This window comes from Pezoporus flaviventris, unplaced genomic scaffold, assembly GCF_033815535.1.
Source record: "Pezoporus flaviventris isolate CSIRO_AGI_PZ_B2104156 unplaced genomic scaffold, CSIRO_AGI_Pfla_v1 ptg000018l, whole genome shotgun sequence".
Classification (NCBI taxonomy): Eukaryota; Metazoa; Chordata; class Aves; order Psittaciformes; family Psittacidae; genus Pezoporus; species Pezoporus flaviventris.
In genome coordinates this window covers 4230612-4254819 of record NW_026892566.1, presented here as the reverse complement: position 1 = coordinate 4254819, position 24208 = coordinate 4230612, and the positions used below count along the sequence as shown (strand labels likewise).

General features: G+C 42.2%; 1 protein-coding gene across 1 annotated transcript in view; it reads right to left on the bottom strand.

Moving 5' to 3' along the window:
• Window positions 1-10610, bottom strand: part of LOC133270147 (PALM2-AKAP2 fusion protein-like) — a 266818-nt gene extending 256208 nt beyond the window's left edge. Inside the window, 1 exon segment of the mRNA XM_061455090.1 lies at window positions 10075-10610. Coding sequence (XP_061311074.1) covers window positions 10075-10119 — 45 coding nt within the window. The 5' untranslated portion in view covers window positions 10120-10610.
• Between the last annotated feature and the right edge of the window lie 13598 nt (window positions 10611-24208).

Here is a 24208-nt window from a genome sequence, read left to right as displayed (position 1 = left end):
ACTGATTTCATGGGCTGTAAGTTCTCAGGGAAGGAGGGATGGTGCAACATTCTTCCAAGGGGCCAAAGACAGAGGGAAATTCTTCATAGTGCCCTGAGATTTGTGAGAGAGTCATAGAGGGAAACTTGTATAAGATCTCTCCAGTTCAGCAGTGTTATCCATACCCTCCTTCTCACCAGTGCAATAATCTTTAAAAGACTCTTTGTCTCCTTAATTATGAATTATTAGACTGTTATAAAAGCCCAGAAAAAAAAGCCATCATTAATGTAAAGAGCTGTCTATATTGGAAACTTTATTGATTCTGGAACAATGCCTCTGTGGGACATTTAGTCCTGCAAATTGCTGAGAAATTCACAGAGGATGCCTGCATTGTTCAGTGCCACATTAATCTCATCAAAACCTTTGCTCAGCATGGTATGCAATGTCACACGTGGTAAGGACAAAATACTTGTAAACCAGTTACAGACTATTGTTTGTCCTCTGAAGATCAGGAAGCTGATAATGAAAAGCATGAAAAGTATGAACAAGTCTCTATTTCACAGATGAGTTTCAGATAGTGTATATGGATTCCAGTCTAAGTTTTGTAATTTTGAAACTTCAGCAATAACAAGTATAAATGTAGCACAAGGAACTGATATTTCTCAGTGTCTTACTGATAGAAGGACACAGTTCTTAAAGATGTTATGTTTATGTTGTTCTTTATTTCATTTAAGAATTGGAGGGTTTGTTTTTTTGAGCCTGGTTAGAAGTTATTTCCTTAACCAAAACATTTTACTAAGTTCACCATGATGCTGAGATGAGTTTGTGTACATTCCTAATTCAGCAGTTATCCCTACCACAAGGAGTGGTCTTAAAGACGTATCTTAAAATGCCAGAAAATAAAGTAGGCTTCTGCAGGAGCCTACATCTCTAAAGTGCAGAAAGTGTTTGCATATGCTTTTATTTATTAAGAACAAATACATTATAATCAACTGAGACTTGCTTTTTATGTCAATGTAGATAGGAATTCAAAATAGATAAGGGATTGACTCCCAAATATGATACTATCTGCACGGAACTGCCGGAACTTGCCAACACGTTGAAGATAATAATTTTGTACCAAAGCCAGAGTATGAGACAATCCAGCCCACTGTGCTGCAGTTATCATAAATTTAGTGACACCTTGGATGCCAAATGCTTGCTTTATGCACCAAAGAGGAAACAGCTGGATGACTAGGGCCTTTAAAAACCCATGGATGTCAGCAGGAGTTTTTCCAAGTACCTGACACATGACACAGCACTGACCTGTTGTTCCACAAGAGATGAAAAAGTGCGTGTGTGTGTGTGTGCGTGTGCGTGTGCATGTGTACGTGTACGTGTACGTGTACTCCAACCCCTTTTCCCCTGGGAATGCCACTAGGAAAGTCCTGTCAGGTCTGACACTGGCACTGCAGCATGCGGCACTCTGCTGGTTAATAGCTGGGGCTTGTGTTTAGCACCGCTATCTGCTCTGCTACCAAGTAATCTCAGCTCTGCACTCTCTCCTGCTGCTCCCATAAAGAAACTGCAGCTCTGTTACTCTCTGCAGCAAGCATTACAGGCTGCTCAACTCTTCCTTCTCTAGCAATAAATTGCACTGTAATCTGGCACCTAATTTGTCTCCAACTTTCAACCTCTAAAGAGGTGCACCTTGGCCATTGCCTGTCCAGGTTACTTCTACTGCAGTGCTGCAGTTCTCTGCATGGCAAAAGAACATGGCTGAAGCAGAGGAGCTGACAATGGCATGTCCCCCAAAGGCTGGCAAGCACCTTTTATTTAGCCTTTTGCTGGCAAACTGAGGGCTTTGTTTCAAGGTATGTATTTGATGAAATCTGAGCTCACCTCTGCTGTCCCACATCTTCAGCTGATCATCAGTGACTGCTATTATTAGACATTGCAGAGGGGCTGAGCCCCACCCTGCTAACTGTTGTCTGTGGATCCTGTCAAATGATGCTGGCAGCTCAAATTAAAATAATCAGAGCACTGCCTAAATCAACAAGCTGAGCTCTGTGCTGTCTGGAAAGGGCAGCAGCTCATAGATGGGAGTAGGTCTGTCTCCTTCTAAAAAGAGCTCCCCAGACTGCACTGTTTGTTGGCCTTTTTTTTGTGCACAGAGAGCATTTGTTTTTACTGGCAAAGAGGAAGAAAGCTTTAGACGCCTCCAGTGCCTAACCTCACTGCAAGTCAGCTAAGTAACAAAAAGCATCTGTGTGTCAACAGCTACACAGGTCTGGTGTGCAATTGCCAAAAGGCCATACACATTTCACTGCCACTTGTCAAGTGATGTTAAACCTTGCAAGCATGTGACTTTCTTAGATCAAAATCTGCAACAGAAAAGGCTTTTCTACAGTAGGGAAATTAGGCCCAGAGGCACATGTAGCATCCCTCATCTCCAGAGGCATCCTCAGTCCAAACAGTGCCTCAACACATACAGGCTCAGCAGGTGCTAATGCGCCGTTTTAGAGAGGGCAAGATTTAAGACGACATTTCACCACCACCCTACTTCAGTAAGGAAGCATGGGATTGAATTCATGGCTGTGTTGGTTTTGCTCAGTGAAACAGGCAAACAACTCTCTTACCCAAACTTCATTTCCTCGGTCAGCAAACAAATACACTGAAATCTTTGACAAGTTCCTCAGGACCCACTTCACAAAGAGGACTGGTGTGGCTCCTCATAATTTGCTACACATGTACAGTCCAGTGCTTTCCCAAAACCACACTGCGGAGCAGCCACCTTGCTGGTGACTGTACGTTGCAAGTATTCAGTTGATGACAGAATACACTTCATTCCATGCAAGAACAAAAAAGTATGTGCAAAGTGGGTAAGGAATTAGATACGAAGAGTGATTTCTGGAACAGTATGAATGCTTGAGGAGAGACTGAGCATCATCGTGCATGGCCTTCCCGCCCCATCCCACCCAGCTATCCATCACTTTTAGCATGGATGTAAATCTCATACTCTCACCTCTGACTTCCCACGAATGTCTATGTCACTGTTACATGGCATGTGGCATCTGTTCTTAAAGTTACATACCAGGCTAGAGCTGTTTAATAGTTTACAAAACAGTAAAACCTTCACAACTGTTTTACTTTACGAGCGACTTAAAAATAACAGCAAAATCACAAAAACTTTTCACTTATTTTCAACCTCTTTTGCAAAATGTAATTTGAAAGGCACAAAATGAAATCCAGTATCTCGAATGCTTGTCTGTGCTCAAGAGATGTTGGTGATGTGTTAAGGGCTAGGAATGTGCTGTGGAAACAATTCTAAATTTAAACAGTTGAGTTTGGGTGAGTCTGGAGACTGTCTAGAAATTTCTCAAAAGCAAGTGGGTTTCTGGTTTCTATTTGTTCCTAATTTTCACTTATACCTTGACAGCAATATTTTTTCATCATATTTCCGCTTCTTTTGTTGTCATGTAAACATTCCTAAAACAAAAATACACATAAAACCTGAAATGATAGTTTTAGTTATCAAGCATTATAGTCATATTTCTTTGGCTTCTGGCTTAGAATGGGCAAAAGCCATAACATTTCTTCCACTGCGCATAAACTCCCAGTGGTTTCTGTGCTCCAGAAGTAACGACAAGATACCACTGTGCTCTGACAGGTTTCTCTGTGCAAGGTCTGCCATGAAGCTGACTCATGGTATTGCTGCAGCCCAGGCTAGGGCTGCAGATTTGTGTGCAGGGAACCCTCTCTTCATCCTTTATGGCAAATGCAAACATGACACTTCCTCTCCCACAGCTGATTTCCACTGTGGTTCACAGGAACCTCATGGGTTCATAATGTGTTCACCATATAGAACTTCTTTAGATTTAGTCCATCATAACCTCTAGTTTATACATACTGAACCCATTCCTGGAAATATTTGCAGCAGGATACAGACTCTTCCTAACCATACCAGGTCTTCCTCCCCTTAGAATATTGTGGAAATCCGTTTAGGTCTCATTAGCCCCCATTTTCTTTTTTCAGCTTGGAATTTAGAAGGAGGACAGTCATAACTACAGGAGAATTTTCTATTTCAGGTATGTGAATGTTAGGACTGCTGAGAAGTGAGATGGCAGAGCAATGGTTGTGATTAATCATAGCCATAAATGCAATTGCAAATATGATAATACGGAAAAATTAGAATGGAAAAACTGGATTAAACTATATAGCAGCAATATTCAAATGAGCTTCATGATGAATTGCAAGGGGGGGTTTCCTTTAGTTCTGAAGCTTGGTAGAGCACTTAAAGACATGGTTACCCCAAGAATGTTTGAATACACAGGATGGCTGCACTGCATCAGACCATTTGGCCAAGCTCCATTCTAGTACAGTGCTAAAGCAGAAGACCTCAGGAGCACGGCAAATACTAAAAACCTGCAAAATTTCTCTGCCAGCCTCTAGTAATTTGCAACTCAAAACCTACTCTATCTAATGAGAAAGTCCTTCATGGATTGCAGTTCCATGAGCATACCTGGATTCTGCTTACGCCCAGGTGCACTCTGAGCAACTACCACATCCTGGAGAGGGTGGCTGTAAAGCTTAACAGCTCATTTTAGGAAGAATATCTCTTTGGGTTTGTTTTGTTCAGAACTGCTACCTTCCTTAGACACCTACTAATTCTTGTGCCAAAAGGTGTGACTAGTATTTCCTTATCATCTTTTTTCATAACACTCATGACCTTATAGACTTCTGCTGATTCTTCTCACTCACCTATTTTCCAAGCGTTGAAACCCAAGCTGCTTACTCTTTCCATATCATGCTTCCTTTTTAGGTTTGAAAACAACTGAATTCAGAGATCTGATCATGTGCTTAACATTAAGAGCAAAACCATTACTTCTTAAAAAAAGGCACAGGAAGCTAGTGTATTGAACCATCACAGCAACAGTAAACTGTTGATTAACTAAATTTGCCACATATTTCTACGTGATCCCCAACATCAAATATTCTGTTTTTCATGCACAAAAATGCAGAGAAGTGGTACAGTAAATCACCTTGGACACGAAATCTACTAGTCATAAGTTCTAATTTTGTGGGGTAACAGAGAACAGGTGAATGGGTGAAAAAAAAAAATTGGCTTGTCTGTCAAAAAGTTTTCTGAAATCTATATGCACCACATGATGTTCACTGCAGTAGCTGAGTGTCCAACTCAGAAATGTAGAATGCCTAAGTTGCTAGCAATTGTGATACTGAAACTAGACCAGTATTATCTTTCCAAAGCTAAGATTTGGTCTAATAAGATTGCAAAATTATTGATTTTTTATGATTATTGAATTTTTAATGAAATTAAAATTAAGATTTAAAAAATAATGATTTTTTAAATGAAAAATAATTGAAAAATTAGTGCAGTGCTATATGTAAGCATATATGAACCTTTGGGGAGGACTCTAAAACCTAACCTCTTATGTGAAACTAATCTCTGCAAAATCAAGATCCAGTCCTCATCCCTGTTGAATTATCTCCCATACTAGTTCTAGCCACCTGCAAAAGGTAGCACTGATCAGACTGCAGAGCTTTCTTCTATGGTGCTGGTCCTATCCTCCCTTATATTTGGATGCACAGTCCTGCTTTGTCCTCTCTTAACACCAGCTGTACACAGGAGTGAAGGACCTCTTTAAATAGAGAACCTCACTTATCAAATAATCCAACTTGTTCAGCAGGACTGATTTTTTTGCTTTTGTATTTACTCCTTCCACCACTCTATGTGTTGCCTACACTCTATCAATTTTTCATTTACTTCAAAGAACCAATAAAGAACACATTCAAGCCTTGAAAAGCTACTTCCTGTAAGCCCTCCCCAGCCTTTGTTCTCAAGGAAGAAGGCTCTGTTCAGTCATCTCCCTCACTAACAGAAACTTTGTGAGACCTTTCAGTCAGCGAGTCCTTAATCCATTGATGGCAGCCTTCTCTGATACAGGAGAGGGCTATTTTTAAACAACAGTGTCCTGCCATGCTGAGTAAAACACCTGATGACACTTAAGTAATGTAGATCTAGCTCAATAAACTCATAATCTCATAGAAAAAGCAAGAATGGTCTTGTTCAACAGGAAGCATCTTTGACATGGCTACTTGAATGTCAGTAATTATTTTTCTTTAGTGCTTCACTGAACTAGTCAGACGTGGGCACTAGTAAGCAGTAACACTTTTGACTTGCTAAGAAATCAGTATGTTTTAGGAGCTTCTTCCTTTCATCTATAGGCTGGATATATCCTTAACCCGAAAGACTCCTCCAGCTCCTGCACTGGTGGTTGCTCTAGTGGATGATTTCTCCTCAGTGCTTTCCCTATGCAATTGCCTTTAATTTACCTGATTTATGGATAACACATATTCACTGAGTCATACACTCATTTGTATCCCAAATGCACCAATACATACTCGACGCCCCCGCTTCCCAACTATGACTGCTAGCTAAGTGACAGAAAATATTTACATTTCATAAATGCTTGTCTGTGCATCTGGCAGTGATCTCTGCAGTCACAGAGAAGAAGGCTATATAACAAACCGTGGAGCCACACAGTTTATTTATCTAAAATGTGATAAATTAGCTCAGCTCACCTGTCCTTTGGCCATGAAGCCCACTTCCTCTGGGACTATTAGCATTCCAAACTTCTGAGCAACTCACAGCAGGCATATTTTTTAAAGCCACAAAAATGTTTCCTTTTTCACCCAAAATCTTACCCACCACTCCCCTTCAGGAAAAAAGCAGATGCAAGCACTGAATTGTGCTATAGGAACAAGCTCATCAGGCAGACAGCTTCCAACCTCCTCTTTCAACCTCTTGCTTGCCTCCTGCAGGGCATCTTCCCCATCATTCAGAGTGGGCACCATTGGTTCCGTTAGTGTCAGAGCAGCAGATCAATGCTGTGGTGATTTATGATCAGGCTCAAACAGATGTTAAGAGCAGTGTGGAATGACAGAAAGACTTACCAGTATCTGTCTGTGCACACATGACACCCAAGCGGGGAGATGTGACGTGACCTCTGCTCAAGGAAGGATCAGAAAACCAGTTGCTCCTGGCTACCACAGGTCCTCCCCAAAACACAAAGTTTATGTTTTCCTTCCCAGCAGAGAGAATTGTGTTCCACTTTTTAGTACCTGTCTTACATCTCCCCACTTCCAAAACAGAACCTCCATAGTGCTTTTAGTCTTACTATAGTAATTCTGGGAATTTTAGGGACTTCAGAAACACAAAAATGTAAAATCACAGCTTAGGAACGTACAATGGAATTAAAAACATATACACTTGAAGCTCCTTTTTTTTGTTTTTGGAATCACACATCCTATTTTTTAAAGACTTACTTAGCTCTTTCTTGCCCTGGTAAACCATAGCATCCAAGTTCCTCTCAATCTTGCATGCATCCCTAACAGCTCTCTGGACAAGGGCAAAGTCCACTATTCACAGTTTACGGATGGAAAATGAATGCACAGAGAGGCTAAATACCTCCTGCTGACAAAACAAGTGGCTAACTCATGTTCACCAAGGTTGAGATTAATGTTGTAAGAGTCAGACCTGTTTCTTCCTCTTCCCATGACACTTGACTCTGTGCCAGACAGCCATATATTTAAAACTTAGTCAGAGTAGCAAAGTACAAAATCAAACTCTTCAAAAGAGGTCAGCCTTCTGGTGCAAATATTCATATTTCCATGTTTGGATTTTGTTTCCCTTAAATACTCAGCAATGTACATGTAAAATTTACTCTGTCTTGTTGGCAAGCTCATTTGCCATGGTGATTATGGAAGCAAGCACAAACATTCAGGGAACAGTGTGCTTAAGTTCCAACAGTAAGTGGATTTCTTTCTATATGCCTAGCATTCAACCAGCTTGACTGAAGAGTGCTGGTGTAAGCTTCTGCTCATCTGAGTGAGATACTGCAGCTCGTTAAAATAGAGGGAACATCAAGCCAAACTAAATTGCCACCTTTTCCTTCTTCTGAGAAAGGCCATGAAACTTCTGAGAATTTGCCTTATTTTGTGTCACTAACCGGTGGCACAAGAGAAATGGCTAACTTGTGCCATGTCATTCATCCTGACGGAGCAAAGCTTACGCTAGAAATAAATATCTCTGCATTCTGACAAACATCTGTAGCAGCCCAAGCACTGGAGAAAAGTTACCTAACAAGTTTATATAGAAAACTTCTTGCTCCGCGGAGTGAGTAAGCAAACAAGTCAGTTCATGGGCCCTCATTCAAGCTTAAAGTAAGGCTGAATACTTTTGATGCTGAAATAAAATTCTGTCAATGTAATTCACTGCACACGTTGCTGTACTATGCTTTATTTGTTGCCAGAAATAGAAGCCTGAAGAGAAATACAGAAAATGAAGATCCAGATTCCCAAGGCCCTCTCTCATACCAGCACCAAGCTACTGTAAAAAGTTGTGATACACTAGGTGATAATTCTACACACCAATGGCCTCATTGGTGTGAAATGGAAGCACCACAAGCAGAGCATCTGATTTACTTTCGTGAAAGCATTAGGCACATCATGTGGAGTGGAAACTGGTATGCCTCTTGGTTTTCTGACACATAGTGTTCAAAAGAAGTACTAATAATATAAACCAGTTATTTTAATGTGTAGAGGGAAGTTTTTCAGAGCTTTGCAAGACAGCAATGCGTGGAGCAGCTCTGCAGTATGGTTCGGCCATACAGGTGTCCCAAACCAGAGGCAGTAGTGAGGCCTGCTTCTGGGAGAATGTTTCTGCTGCTTCCATTTGGAGATTAATTTGGCAATGCTTATGCTGACAGAAAACTGTGAACCAGCTTAAAAATACGCATCTACTTTCCACTACCTGAAAACTAAATGGATATAGCCTCCCAGCCATATCAAATGATACCATTTGCTTTTTTTCAGGAAATATTTCACAGGAGGAAAAAAACACATTATTTTACACCTGGTTATTTTAAATCTCTATGAACTTATTAGCCGGATAACAAACTTAAAGCAGCTTGGAACAGCAGCAGCAGCCGTTCCTCTTACTACAAAGCAATCTGTAATCTCTGATGGATACAGTAAAACAGCATCTGTTGATCACTGGGAGAACCACAAAAGGGAGCGTGAAATCCATGTGGGCTCTGCCATCTTCTGTCATTTCCCTTCAGACCTCCAGGTGTGCAGTCCCCGGCACAGGCCGTGCCATCCAGCTGAGACTGGCACAGCTGCATCAGCATCTCAGCCATGGGGAAGAAGAAGAGCTGGGTGTCACTTGAACAAGGGCAGGCTGTGTGGGGCTGGCAAACTGGCAGTGCCCACAGAAACACAGGCCTTTTGACACAGCGCCTGTGCCATGCTGAAAGATGAGCTGGCAATTTCTGCATGACGGGATGATGGTGGTGATGATGGTGGCTTTTAAACACCCAGGCTCAAGCCTCACTAGGTGTCACTGCCCACGTTCCTCTGAGGGCTGCACCAGCTCAGCTCATGGCTCACTCCAAATTATGGTACTAAATGTGGAAACAGAAGTTTTAACTAAAATGGGGCAAAATACTGCCTAGACTTTATCCATGGCAGGATGCAACTTGCCAGGGAATCTGGCTAAAAGCATGTGCTCAGCTATTAAGCTGAGGTGACAGTTTATCTAATAGACCAAATAATTACATGATTCTGATTATTCTGTTCGTATTGTTTCAAAAATTCTTAATACCACAATTATTTTCTGCAGTAAAAAGCCATCCTGCTGCAGATGATTTTATTTAACTTCTTAATCAGCTAAGCTAAATCTCCCACTGTGAGAAAATATCTTTTCAGCAGAGTACTGATTTTCTCCTGCAATCTCCCATCCTCCCCACTTATTCCTTCTTTTCTTCTCCATCATCAATCTTTTAAATGTGCCACTGTGCATTCACATTTTTCTTTCCGCACGTGTCAGCTCAATGCTCTTCCTCAGAGCCCTCTTTCTCCGCCAAATCCTGCAAAGCAGACTTTAACCACTCGTTTCCCGAACGGGGAACTCCACGCACAACTTCGCGGCAGCCAGGCTCTCCAGGCACTTCCCAGCCACCCTGCTGGAATCCCTGCTTCCCTCCACAACCCACGGCTATGGACAAAAGAGCAAGTAAAATGAAACTGACTTACTGCTATGGCTTGGAGCCTTTCCTTGTGCAACTCTGCTTCCGCCATCCTGGAGAGAAGGACACGGGAGGAGAGAGAGGGAGACGGGTGGTGGTGGGATGTGCGGGTATAAAAAAGAAAGGCAAACAAAACCAAAACAGAGCACACACTGCAGTCACCCGGGGGGAACTGGAGTAACTGCAAAGAAAGCCGAGCTCCTGTAGTAGTAATCAGCCACTTTTGGAGGCACTGCAGGCTGGCTCACGGTGCGATCATTTTAGTCACTGGAACAGTGCCTGCCTCGCTGCCTGTCTCCCAGCTGTATTGCTGACTGCATTTCATTGCCGCTTCTGCGTGCTAGTGCTGTCACACAAGCCATGTATGCACTCTCCCAGCAGCTGAGCTCAGGGGTAGCTTGCATGGCTGTAATTTTTTGCGTTGACGTCTCAGCTCACTTGCTCCTCCTATGGGGTGCTGGGTCACCACAGGAGCTCGACATCAGTAGCATTCACAGCAGTCCAAACCTGCGGCAAAAGAGGCAGACAGCTGTGCCACAGCATGTCCTTAGCAAGCAGTGCGGCAGGGAGGGAAGAACGGTGGCACATGGTGCAGTAAGCAGGAGCTGCCGCAGGCAGGCAGGCAGGCGGCTGCAGCCTCCAGCTGAAGCAGGTTTGGCTACAGGAAGGCGCAGGGAAGGCACTGGCCGTGGGGGAACAGCACGGCCGCTCATGAATGCAGTGGTAATATCGCACGCTGCGAAAGGCAGCTGTTGCTGCAACGACAGCCTGTAAGAGCAGCAGTGAAGAGCATGTGTATGGGAAGGAAGAGGGAAGGTGTCCATGCACCCTAAACGTGCTTTTCACATTTAAGCACTGTATTGTCACTTGCAAGTGACAAAGCTGTATGTACAAATGATCTGACTGAAGAGCCCAGGTGTATTATAAATAGGGGAGGAGGCAGGTGGGGAAGGGAGGGGAGGCCTGATGCAAGCTTGGATTCGGTTTAGAAACGTCTTCACCTTTTCTTTTCTTTTCTTTTTTTTTTTGTATGATTTCCCATCTGCTTTCTTTTCCCATAAACAGCAAAGAAAAGAAGCCCCTCACACTCTCCCAGCCATCAGGTGCTACTGCAAGGGTGAGCACAGGGCTGCCGCGGCAGAGTGGTAGCCTCAGGCCAAGACAGCCACCTTCCCGGCTGGAGTGCAGGACAGAACCTGAGTTCGGCACCCTGCTGCTGTACTGCCTGAGGAGCATTCTGCAGCGTACAATTTTGTTTTAATAACCCCATGCTGACAAGACAAGGAGACTCCATCATCTTGGACAAAAGGGGTCTGGAATTGGTCCTGCTCGTCTGTGCCTGCCCTTTTGTATGCCTCTCTGCTGAGACCCTGTCTCCTCTCCCAGACATCCTCCACCTCCACCCTGTTTCCAGCTCTGAGATGTGCTATTTGCTGCAGCCTGCTTTTCGAGGCCGCTGCTTTCTCAAGTGTTTCCACCTCCAGGTCCCGTTTTTCCCATTGGTGCCCAGCCTCCTTCTCTCATGACGGCATGTCAAAGTAACTTCTCGCTTAGCTTTGCCTCTATGAAAGAGGTCCTTTGTTGTATAGAAAACTCACAGAACATTATATAATTACAGTAGTCTGTGTGGCCAAAACGTGAAGTTTTATTGCCTTATCCCAAGTGAGGCAGTATCTGTAAGTGGGTGTTGGGATGGGTTCACAGCTAGCAAAAATGCAGCAACTCCAGATTATACTGGGATACTCTTACCACCTTTTAAGTAATTCGCTGGATGACATCTGTCCTGTAGCTTATTTAGTCCCTTTCAGCTTGTCTTTTTTCTTCAAATCCTCTTTTTGTGTTCAATACATAGACCACATAAGGTCTATGTATTGCTGCGTAGCTGGGTTTGAAATGTCCTGTCACACAGGATCCAGGCATCTATACTCTCACGTGTACACTGAGAACACACATGGGCAGCTTCTACTAAGACTTGCAAGCAATTAAATCCCTTCAATACCCTTCTCATGTTTTGCTGCTAAGCCTTGCCCAGGAGAGGAATTCTGCTACAGGCTATATCCAGCAAAGACAACGGTATGCCCCAGTGCTTACTGGAGCTGAGACGGGCAAGCTGTTTCATCCATAACCTGTAGTCACATTAAACGCTGCCAAAGTGGTGTGTGAAATGCACCACCATCACCTTTCCTTCCACATGGCATCCACTCTGCAAAACATTTAAACATTATTTAAGTGCATTCAGGGTAATCATGTATAAAAGTGCATCTCACTTCTGATATGACACTGTGAAGCACAGTAACGCATCTGAGCTGGACACTATATATCCCATATTTCTCCTCTCTCCCATTAAACTGCAGTGCTTGCTGCAGGCAAGGGGTAAGCAGGGTGCATCCTAATGACAGCTGGGGCATTCCTGGCCCCAGCGAAATGTGCTGCAGGGCTGTGCACCCCTCTTTAGTTTAGTTTGGCAAGGAAACAGGGATCAGCTGTGCTGCAGCAGCTCACCCTCTTGCCTGTTTACGATTGTACAGTAATGATACTGTATGTATCAGCAGAGGAGCAGTTTCTTGCTGGTGACTTGCAATGCAGAGAAAATGATCTCTGTAAGGTAACTTACAAGGTGATGACAAAGCGTGCAGGCACAGCCCCTGTGAACATTTGGTTAGTGAAGGCAGCTTTAAATGTAACAAGATAAAACAATGACCCAGTCATTTTATGTTTTAACCCATGTTGGTTAAGATTTTTGTTTCCAGAATGTTTTGCTGTGTTGGTAAGGAATTTTAATAAAAAAATAAGACATCGTGTTAAGCCTCATTGGTTTTTTATTTTATTTTTAGGGTAGGAGGGCAGGGTAGCATTTCCAAACTTTGAAGACACTAAGAAAACAACAGAGGACAGAGGTTGTAAGGAGGAGCAAGAAGATTCTAGAAGAGTAGGCAAGCAAGAGGAAAGAAGTGTTCTAGTATACTTTATACAGTAGCTAAAAATGAAGAAGAAAGGAAAAAATATTTTTCAAATGTCAGTTAAAAGGCTGTTCTTTTCATTGGAATTTTTAAAAGAGCAAAAACTGCTACATCTCAGTAATGTGTAAATTGCATCCCATTTCCATGCAGGACAGATTTTTATTTTCACTTCTTTGAAAAAGACTGTATGAAACAATCTGCAGTCCCTGCTCAGTTCTGGAGAGAATCTGGAAACCACTCCGAGACGTGTGTAGCCTGAATTTTTGATATGACAGCTTAGCTATGTGGTGGAAATCGGGTTCTTGTCCTTGCCGTAGAGCTGACCTGGATTAGAAAAAGTTCTAGGTTAAATCACCTGTGGTTTTTTTTTTTTTAACAAGCCTTTTTTTTTTTTTTTTTTTTGACAAACTTTTTTAGCCATTGTTCTGTGTATGACCAGAACCTGTCTGCATGATGCTGGGCATCTTGACGCAAAACCTTTGCCGTCCCATTCTCCCGGCTGTTGGTAGGACTGAGTCAGTCTGAGAAAACAGACTTTGGCCTGAAGACTGAGTAAGCAAGGCACACTCATACACATGAAGGTCAGGATTAATGCCTCAGCCATTGCAAATGCATCAACATATTTTTGTGGTGACAAGGTAGTGGTTGGATCCTGGCAGCAGTTGTCAAGAAAAAGCAGAGCAAGGAGGGGAAACAGGCTTCACATTTGCATTTCTGATTGTTTAAGGGGAGATACTTCTGGCTCTTAAAATTACCACATGCCAGCATGTTGCATTGTGCTGCTCTAACTGTTCTGGCATCCTCAATATTGTCAAGCATTCCTCTCTAGGGCATATTTGAACCACATTATTTTCATCTAAGTTGAAATTCTGAGGTTTGATTAATCTGTTTTTTATTTTCCTTTCCAGACTTTGGCCTCAGATGCTATATTTAAATAGGCCAGGAATGTAAAGTTGATCTAAATTCTTAGATTACTGAGCCCGTTCTCCATGCTCACTTTTCAGGCTCCCTCAAGCACAATGTCTTGCACAGCCTTCAAAAATTCCAGCAGTGGCACCATCCAACATTTCCAGGAGAGGCTACTTCATCTGCAGTTTTAATTGGGCCTCTCAGCCTCATCAGACAACAGTCTCTTGCCATCCTTCTCTCATCCATACCCAGGTTGCTTTCAAGGGGGACACAGTGGCTGCAACATCAGGGGTTGTGCTTGGGCCATTTGAAAGCTCAGTACTGTGAACTGCACCTCAGAGACCCTCATCCCAAAAAGCCGTCATGGAATCATAGAATCATAGAATGGTTTGGGTTGGAAGGGACATCACCCAAGGACAGTTGTCCTAATCCCACCTGGACACTTCAGCCTGTGAAGTGGTGGCTGCATGGTGGGGACTGTATGTCCAAAACCTTGCAAACCCATCTGGGTGGCTGGTGGTGGGGGTTCCCAGTCTGTTGCCATTCACAACTTGGTGAAAGTGAGAACTGTCTGAACACCCAAATATGTGTGCTCACCCCTCTGCTGAGGGACGGCAGATGCTACTACCGGAACACCTTCTTCATCCCCACTGCCCCCTCATATGGGTTTTCACAGGCACAGACCCCAGCTGTGTGAGCTAGTGGGAAAAACAGCCTAAGCAACAGGACAGGCAAAGACTGTGAAATCTCCTCTCCACCTCCCACAGCATTTCATGCCTGGAAAATGCAGATGGAAAAAATGTAAAAGATATGCCTGAAGCTGAAGAGGAGGGCAGTGGCAGAGCTCAACCTATACCCTTGAATCCAGTTCTCTAAGTGCACAAGATCATTCTTGATAGAAAAAAATCTCTATACCAAACTTGGTTTAACTGAAGGTTTGCCCCTTTTTCTGTTGTTTCAGTTTCTGCAGTTGCTATCAAGACATGAAGCTGAAGCACACACAGCAGGAGATGGCAGTGTTTAAGAAATAAACAGCTAGAGAACAGGGCTTTGTTTTAAACTTTCCCAAGACAGCAGGCTTATGAATAGGTAAGCCATAATTTATTAATAAGTGCAGCCTTTTTTTCCCATTTTTGCTTGGTTTCATTCTGCAGGCATGGGGAGCTTGCACTGAGAAAGAAGCCCTCTGGATAGAGGGGTCTTCAAACAGTTGTGTCAGTGGCAGGGCACCTCCTCTTGATGGACCACCAGACACTGTGAGTGGAAGGGACACCCAGGAGCATTCTGCAGAGCAGACATCTCCTAGCCAAATAATGTATGTTGTCCACAAACAAGTTGCTTGTAAGTGATTCTGCTGGCATCAGGGACAAGAAACAAGGTCTTTCCTGAGATTTTCCTGAGATCTCCTGTCTTGCCAGCCCCTCTGCCAAGCTTAAATAGCCTCATGTTACCCTGACCTTCAGTCCTTGTCAGTAATTCATGAAGCAAGCCATAGAGCACCCTCTGTCCAAGCCTGCAGGTCAGGAAATGAGGAGATCCTGTTTGCAGTGACTTTCCTTGAAGTAGGAAAGAATCTAAGAATTAATGAGGTACACATTTCACCTTTTTCGCTTCTTTCCTCTCCTGGTAGCTGGGGTTATTTGAAGCTTCCCAGGCTGAGGAAGCAGCCTGCCTCCTTTTGGGATTTCCATGACTGCTGTTAGGACCACAGCTCACTTGGCCAGCTTACACCTTGCTGCAGGAACCTAGCCTGGCTCCTAGGGAGGAGGGAATTAGGTGATCTGCAGAGAAGAAATGCAAGGCAACCTTCCCCAGTTTCCTTTACTGAAATTACACAAAAAGAAAATGCTGGCTGGTCCTCAGTTTCCACTTTCTATTATCAGTGCCTCCCTTGACACTTTACATCCAGAGAGCAGTGACAAAAGAAATAGTGCCAGCACTACAGTGCAGGGCAGAAATGTATCTGTGAATAAGACAACTTTTCACAAAAAAAAATAGGGTTTTTTTTTGTTTTTTTTTTGTTGAATTTCTATTCTGTCAGAATAATGATGCCACTGAAATAGGTCGCTGCCCCTTAACTGTGCATCTCTGTGTAGCTGTTAATGATAAGAGATTCATGTGTACACCAGGACTTGTGTTATCCACACCATTAGAAACATTTTGTGGCATTGAATTTCATAGATCCTGACAGCTTTAATGGTGATAGGGAAGGGACTCCTGACCCTCTTGCCTGTTAAAGCTGCCTCGGCTATTCAAATCTGCCAAGAGAAAAAGATAAAAAAAAAAAAAAAGTATGTTATTTTACTTCGGATTTGAAAACTAGAGCTTGGCTCCTGTAGATTCTAGCATGTCCCTCTCCTTTCTGTTCAAACAATGCAGACTGCAGCCAGAAAAGCTGCATTAAGAAGCATTTATTTCCTTTCTGGTGCCTGCTGATTATCCTTCACATATACTACATAGCTGAAATCATATTTCCTTGAAAACAGGAAAATATTTACTGCTGGGGTTTGTGTTAGTACACTGAATTTTGCTTCAAAGCTGAGATAGTAAAGAAAAGAAAGTAGTAACTTGCAACCCGACTGGCAAAATCTATAGAAAAGGTGAAAATAAACTACTGCACCAAATAGCAACTGGGGCCACGATCTGAATATTTGATTTTACTGCTGCTATCATCATGTGACCTTTGCTTCCATTCCCCCATATATCAAACAATCATAGAGTGGTTCGGGTTGGAAGGGACCTTAAACATCATCCAGTTCCAACCCCCTGCCTCAGGCAGGGACACCTTCCATTAGGTCAGATTGCTCCGAGCCCCATCCAACCTGGCCTTGAACACTGCCAGGGATTGGGCAGCTGCAGCTTCTTGGATCAACTTGTGCCAGTGCCTCACCACCCTCATAGTGAAGGATGACAAAAAGATCACTTAACATCTTTTTAAACAATCTTTTGGCTCCAGACTCACTAGTCCATTCTCAGTTTGGTCTCCTATCTTAACCAGCTTCCTCAAAGAAGGACTAAGGGATTGGCACTGGATTTGCAATGTCAAAAAAGTATATTTTATTAATGAGAAGTATTCAGCTAAGGTTAAGTAACTGGTAAATTAATGGCAGCATGTCTTTCTCCTCTATGGAGGGGTTGCCCAGAAGTATCTTCAGGTTGACTGCATCAAGGCCATAATTTAACAATGGGTGTTTGTAATGGATGGGAACCTAGCTGAGAGTTGATTCCCTGTCAGGACTGAGACATAATAAAGTATGGTTTTGCCGAAGTGTATTCAGTAGAGTATATATGTTTATGTTCATCATGACTGTTTGTCACAAAGAGGCAGGAATACAAAGGGGTGCAGCTCTTCTATGACCTTCATATGTGGCTGCACCAGGGCGCCTGGCCAATGTTCTCAGCGCGGACAATGAAGAGATCATGAGAAACTGCATGGCCCCACGAGTAAGCAATTACAGACCTGTCACAATACTGGCTGTTTTATTAAGGGTATAAAAGCAGGACCCTCTTATAGCCAAATCTGTAACCTCACCTATGGGTGGATACACTGCACAGGAATTTTCCCAATTGCCTGACACTCCTGGCATTGGCTGCAGTGGGGCTTCCCAGGTTGAAGTGTGGGCCTGGATGATGATTCGGTGGTGGCTGTTGGTGTATTTTTTCTTAATCACTATTTTGTCTATGTAGTAATGACTTGATACATTGCTAACTTTCCTCTGTACTTTACTTATATGTATTATATCTGATTTGCTTTGTTGTACTTATTTACTGTATATATATATAAATATACACGATTTGTGTTATTGTGCTTGTTTGCTTTGGTGTGCTTATTCGTTTTAATGTGCTTTTTTAATAAACTGTGCATGTTGTATATCTAGTGAGTGGTCATTTAGTTGTGTACCCTGCCTGTCAGCAGAGCAGTATTCCAGATCAGTCCACCTCAACTCCAGCATGTTATAACAATGAAAGAGCTGGAATTTTGATTTTATCTTTTTGATGAAGAAGACTTAAATCCATCTGTTCCAATAAGGGGTCTGACAGCACTTTGAAACCGGAGTGAGGCAGATCAGAGTGTATTTCTGAAATTCTTCAGAGACCTGTCATGTAGCCTTTAAGCCTGATAACTAGTAGTTTCAACTCTTAAAAGAGCACCCCCTAATGAGAGATTTTTAGGCATTATCCCCTCTTTGGTCCTCTCACCTGAAAAAAATGGAAACTTTCACACAGAATTCATCTCCTGGCCTTTTGTCCTCTGCTTCAGATAGTGGCAGAGTCATGTAGAAGAGACAAAAAATAACTAGCTGCATTCTGGATCTATGCTGAAAGTTTAATATGAATTTTGGATCAGTCTACACTACACCCAAATTGGTACATCCAGCTTCCATTGTTAGCTAGGGAATTCACTAAGCTTTTCACAGCCTGAGGCAGCCACAAGGTGCCAAGAGTTTGCCTTGAACCAGTGTAGCAGGTGGTATGTATTATGCAAAGTCACTGTGTTGCATCTGTTTCTTCCAAGGATCGTTAAGGCTGTTGTTTCTTCTCCATGGTCCCACTTCCAGTGCTCAACTCAAAGGTATGCATAGGAAAGGTGTCCTCACTGGTTTCTTGCTCAGGGTCACTGCAAGTGTGTAGTATTCCCTTTAGTACTTTTTAAAGACGACTGCTACTGATAGCAGCAGTAGATGCTGAGAAAAATCATAATTAGGCTTCCTGAGGAAAATGCAAGTTCCACTGAATTCCTATTAATGTCACTCCAATATTACTACTTTATACTTTAATGTTATAAAGTATAAATTAGACAACTGTTTTACATTGTATTGTACACCACATACAAGCCTCACTCGAGATTACCACTAAACTGGCATCTCTGGCTTGAAGCTAATTAGGACATCATCTTTATATCTTGCACCTCTAATGTACAATTGCCTTGTCTGGTACACAGTGTTCAGAACAGACAGTATTCATTAAACCTAGTAGTCAGCAATTCCTAGGATGAAATTGAATGCTGATTTACAAAGCAGTCTAAATGATTGACATTGCCTTCCACTAATTTTAGGGGAAAATGATTCTTAATACTCTAGTCTGCTTTGAAAATCCCTGTCAACATGTCTACATTTTAAACTTCTGCACATATTCCAATTTTGGAACCTGGAAGAAAGTACAATACATGATTGTTTCAAAATAAAGCAGACACACAACCTTTTAAATCAAGATATTTTGAAAGAGGCTGGATGCTTAACCCTAAAAATTTCTATTTATTTCTTAATTTAATACTTAAGCAACTCTTTATCTTTTCCCAACCTGCTGTTGTTGGTGTCTCTTGTACTGGAGAGCAACACAACGTGGAGTAAGGCTGCAGGCATCCCCAGTCTCATGGTAAATTTGGACTTTTTGAGAGAGGTCTGAAGTGATGTTCACCTGCTAATTGTGCCAGGAATGAAAACAAAGAGGCTTCCCATGAGGCTATAGACTGGCTTACAACAGGCAGGTAGCATGACAGAGCCTACTGAAGTTATGCGCTTTAGGCACTAGCTCATCATAAATTAAAATAATAGAAACCCATACAGCATGGCCCTCTGCACAAATGGGGAAGAAGGAGACATGTCAGGTGGCTCATTTGTGCAGAGCTGTAGCCTTGCAGATTTCTCCTAGGAGGTCTGAATCAATTTAGGGAAGGTGAAGAAAATCCAGTTGAGGCCTGCTTCTGCCACTGCCCACTCGTTGAACATAACACCCTGAGACTTTCATAAGGATGCTAGAGAAGCATTGCTTTGCTTGTGAAATTACAAAGGGAGAAAGAGATACAGCTATTGAAAAAACACATTTTTTCGTCATGAGTGTACCCAATGTGATCTACTCTTTTCTCATAGAAAAGAAAAAATATCTCCCTTTCTCTATGTTTCCCCTTGATTTCTTTAGATAACTTTTATTTCAATAGATAACTGTTTTTTATTTCAATCTTCTGATGTTACGGGCAATACAACATTTGCAATTTGGACACTCATCAAAGGCATGGAGAACACAGTACTATCTGTCTGCATCATATCTGTTTAGGCAATTTAATTTTCTCCACAGGTTAAGACTGTTCCTATTGTGAAAACATATACTTTTTAAAGATTGATAAAATGCTTCCAGTTGAGATTTGGCAGAAGACAAAGTGTTTGTTGATTCTAGTGCCCAGGCAGTCACACAGTGTGGATTTATGGCAGTTCCAGGATACTTCTAGTCTGCGTAAACTAACGTACATATGTCTATAGCAGATGCCAATATTGTGTCTGGTGCGTGATGGCAATAAGGTGACAGGAGCCCTGGACATGTCTGTTTTAAGCAACATCTTCAACAGATCTTCTACTTGCCAAATGACTACTGCTAAGCGAAATTTGGCTATATTGAATGCAAATATCTCCATGTTGATATGAGAGTCCCATTTAAAAATGATGGCACTTTTCAGAAAACTGGAACCACATGAAAGAAGGGAACTTTAAAGCTGTCTTCTAAATTCTCACATTCCAGATCTATCTAGGAAATTCAGTATTTTCTTTTCCCCTGATTACACACACAGAAAGATGTAGAAGTGTAACAACATTTGCAGCTTATTTCACATGGGGCATGTAAATGATTATTTGAAGTCCCAAGTATTCTACCCGAATAGCAAACTTATGTCTCCAAATCAGTATGTTACTTACAAAACAAACTCTAACCTAATCAACATATGATGATTTTATTCATTAGTTTAGATCAGTAAGCAGACATTCTGCAGATGTGGTTACTAATCAAACCCTGACAACTTGCAAATCACTTCTCTTTTCATGAAGGCATTTCTTTGCCTGCTTTAAATGTGAACTCCTCAGTACTGGGACTGCTTGCTGTGTGGCTGCTGAGGAAGGACCATGGTTAGTGAAATTACATCTGGGATTGCAACAGCTGCACCTACAAAAATATAAGTCAATATTTGGTGTTTAAGAAGAAGTATTATTAGTGGCAAAATAGTGATTGTTTACTAAAATCTAGCTTCCACACAAGATATGCATTAATTTTAATTAAACAGAAAGATGAAAAAAACTTTTTCTGGCGAATTTCTAAAGAGGTTTGCTTTTTTATCCTGAAGGTAAAATATGTTCTGAAAAAATCACTTTACACTATTTTTACTTCAGTACGGAGTAAATATGAACATATAAACTTGCAAACTTGCAAATGATGTTATGTATTTTAATTTTTAGCTAAAAAAGTATTTGAAATTTTGCTCATTAGTACCTTCAAAATAATACTACTCTGCCAGGGAGCTCACAAACTAAGCCTGAAGAACAACTCTGATTTCCCTTTCAAAATATCCTGTTATTGAACCATGTTGTACTTGTTATCAATGTAAGTTTCTAGCCTTCCACTGATTTATAGTTCTGACTGTCAGTGGTATATTGTGGCAAGGACTTGTTTCTTTTTTTTTTCTTTTTTTTTTTTAATTGTTTTATTTACTTTTGTTTGCTTGTTTTTTGTTTGTTTGGTTTTCTTTTTTTTTTCCCTTTTCTTTTTAATTCTTGGTTTCACGGCACCTCCCGTCCAGCCATCAGAGTTCTGATTCAATACTCCAGCTGCCTATCTCATCACATGATGAAAGTGTACCAGCTGTGAAATTTTATAATGGGAATTACTCCTGCAATCGATCTGAACACTGTTTTCCACCACAGAAAACCCACTATTGCAGAAACAAAGTGTAGCTTATAATCTTCTGGAGTGAGGCAGAGAGGAAAAAAGATGCAAAACAAAAGGAACATGCTTGATCCTTTGAGAAGAAGCAAAGAATGCACTGAGAAAAATGAGTTAATACTGTAAAAATGGCAGGAAAAACGGGTTTCCTTTGGGCTGGTGATCTGGTGTGCATTGTTGAATTAAAATGATGTTTCAGGGGAAGCAGAGCAAGTGTTGGTGCAAAGTGTTGTTTTTGTGTATAAGATTCCACAATAAGCATTACCTTGGCTTTTGTTTGCCTTGAGTACAATTTCAGCAGCTACAAAGCCAGTACTGCTGCAAGTAGAAAGCAAGCAAAATGTTTCAGCAGTGCCCACATCAAAGAGGACTGTGAATGAAAGTTGGGTTTAAAGGCCTTAAAAGGTGGTTTAGCTTGTTTTGGAGATAGGCAGATGCAGCTTAAATTTTTATATGGATGTGCCTGATTGTGTAAGAGCTCCATGTGCAACTTGGGCTGCTCTTCCTTTTGCTGAAAACCTCATCCTGTTGTATGCCTAACTTTGAGCAACCTAAGGTCTATGTGTGCTATAGTGTTTGTAGTTTTAATGCTTTTAATTAAGCATTGTGACCTGTGGCTTTGGACAAATCATTGTGTTATGACAAATAGTGGTTATTGCAATGAAGATGGTGTGCAGTGTGTAGTCTCATGATACCTTTCACCCCCCAGAGCAGGTTACAAGCTTCCATTTGGAGGCCTTGAAGACATGTCCTGCAAATGGTAATCCCACTGAAATCACACAACCTTCTGCTTGTGGGGCCTGTTTTGCATGTTTTGCCCCATTCAGTCTGGGCTTACTCAGCTGCTGAGTCTGTGTAGTAAAAGGTGCTACTATTTTTAGTTGCTGCCATTTGTAGGTTTTGAACTTTGGAAGACTTTCATGGGTGCGGAGAGGGCTGAAGGAGTGGGGGTTTTCCTCCAAGAGACTGGATAGCCTTCTGTTATAGGGCTGGAGTGCAGGAGGTCCAAGATCTGCTCCTGGCTATATTGTCCCACTGTGTCACTCCCAGATAGGGCTCCTTCTCCCTACAGCTCCAAACACTTGCAAAGCCCTGTGTGTCCTCTACTGATGTGCAGCCTGGCACCAGCCAAGCCACAATGGGAATGCTGTCGGGAACTGCAGAAGAATCTGAAAGTCCTCCTGGATTTCCACAAATGGCTGTTTCCCATGGCTTGTAACTTAACCAGCTTTCAGAAAGGGTATTTTAAGTCAAAGCAGAGCATATTCTGCTTTTACTGGTTTGCATTCCCCTTTTTAATACTTTAGCCTAATCTGCTGATGTTTTAGAGCTGCTAAAATAAGACATGTACAAACTCAGAGCAGAAAAAGCGAAAATGTTTCTGCTGTCCTGATTCCGAGTTGCTGGAGTGGGAATGAACTGAGAGCAACTTTTAACTCACGGTTCCTTCAGCTTCACTAGCAGATCAGATGTCTCCCCAAAAGCAGCACATCCCGTGACTTACCGCTGAAGAATGTGTTATCGGTAGTAAACCATCAACCTTCCCAGGGCATCACAGCTGTAACTGAAGTAAGTGTAATACACAAAAATACCTCTGTGTGTTTAAAGTAGTTCAACCTCTGCAGCAAGGATACGTGCACAGTCAGAGTTAAGCCTTTGCCCTCCACACCCTTTACCCTAAGGTCCTGTTTTTTATGCTGGCTGACAGGACAAGGGCTAGAGGGGCAGCAGGTCAAGGCAGACAGGACAAACGTGGCTCCCTAAGTAGAGAAAACTGTTGCTATGTTCTGTTCCCAACAGGCTGACACTTGGAGAGGCTGTCATGTGCTTGTGCTGGAGTTAAAAGGCCTTATAAGGCAAAGCCTGAACAAACTGTTAAGCAGTCTGAAGTGTTCCTCAGCTCTGAAAAAGCTCCAGGGAATGCACAACATACCCCTGGCAAAGATTACAGCATATTTTACAGCAACATACAGTTACTCATACAGTAACAAAGCAGATACTGTATGTTTGAATTTCAGGCTCTGCAGGCTATTCTCAGCAAGAAAATGAAGATCAGGTCCCCTTCTTGGGTTCACTTTACTGCAGTGGGACAAGCTGAGTGTCATTCTTTATATCTGTCTTTAAGATTTCACAAACTTGCACATCAAGTCTTCTGGAAAGACGCTCTCAAAGGCGGAAAACTTTATTTAGAGGCCTCTGTGAGCTGATGGTTGGACAAGCCAGATCTATGTGAGCTATGTCAGTTGTCAATACCAACAACAAAATGAGCAGACCTTGCTTGTGAAATCTCCACAGTAAACCAGCCCTGCTTTGCCAGCTTCCAGGTGAGAGGACTTCCACCTCATCCTCTTTTCTGTTTATGGTTCAGGAAGAGCTGTGGCACGACTGCCTTGCACCTTCTTAGTGGTCATGCAGGAAAAGCACTGCATGTTTAGATGCAACATACAGAGAAAATAGCTGAAGCTTTGCCCCTGCTCCAGCTGATCTTGCTCTCACCAAAGGCTCAGAGTAACACGGTAACAATAAAAAAGTGGGAATAGAATGACTCCATCACAGGGGAGCTCAGAG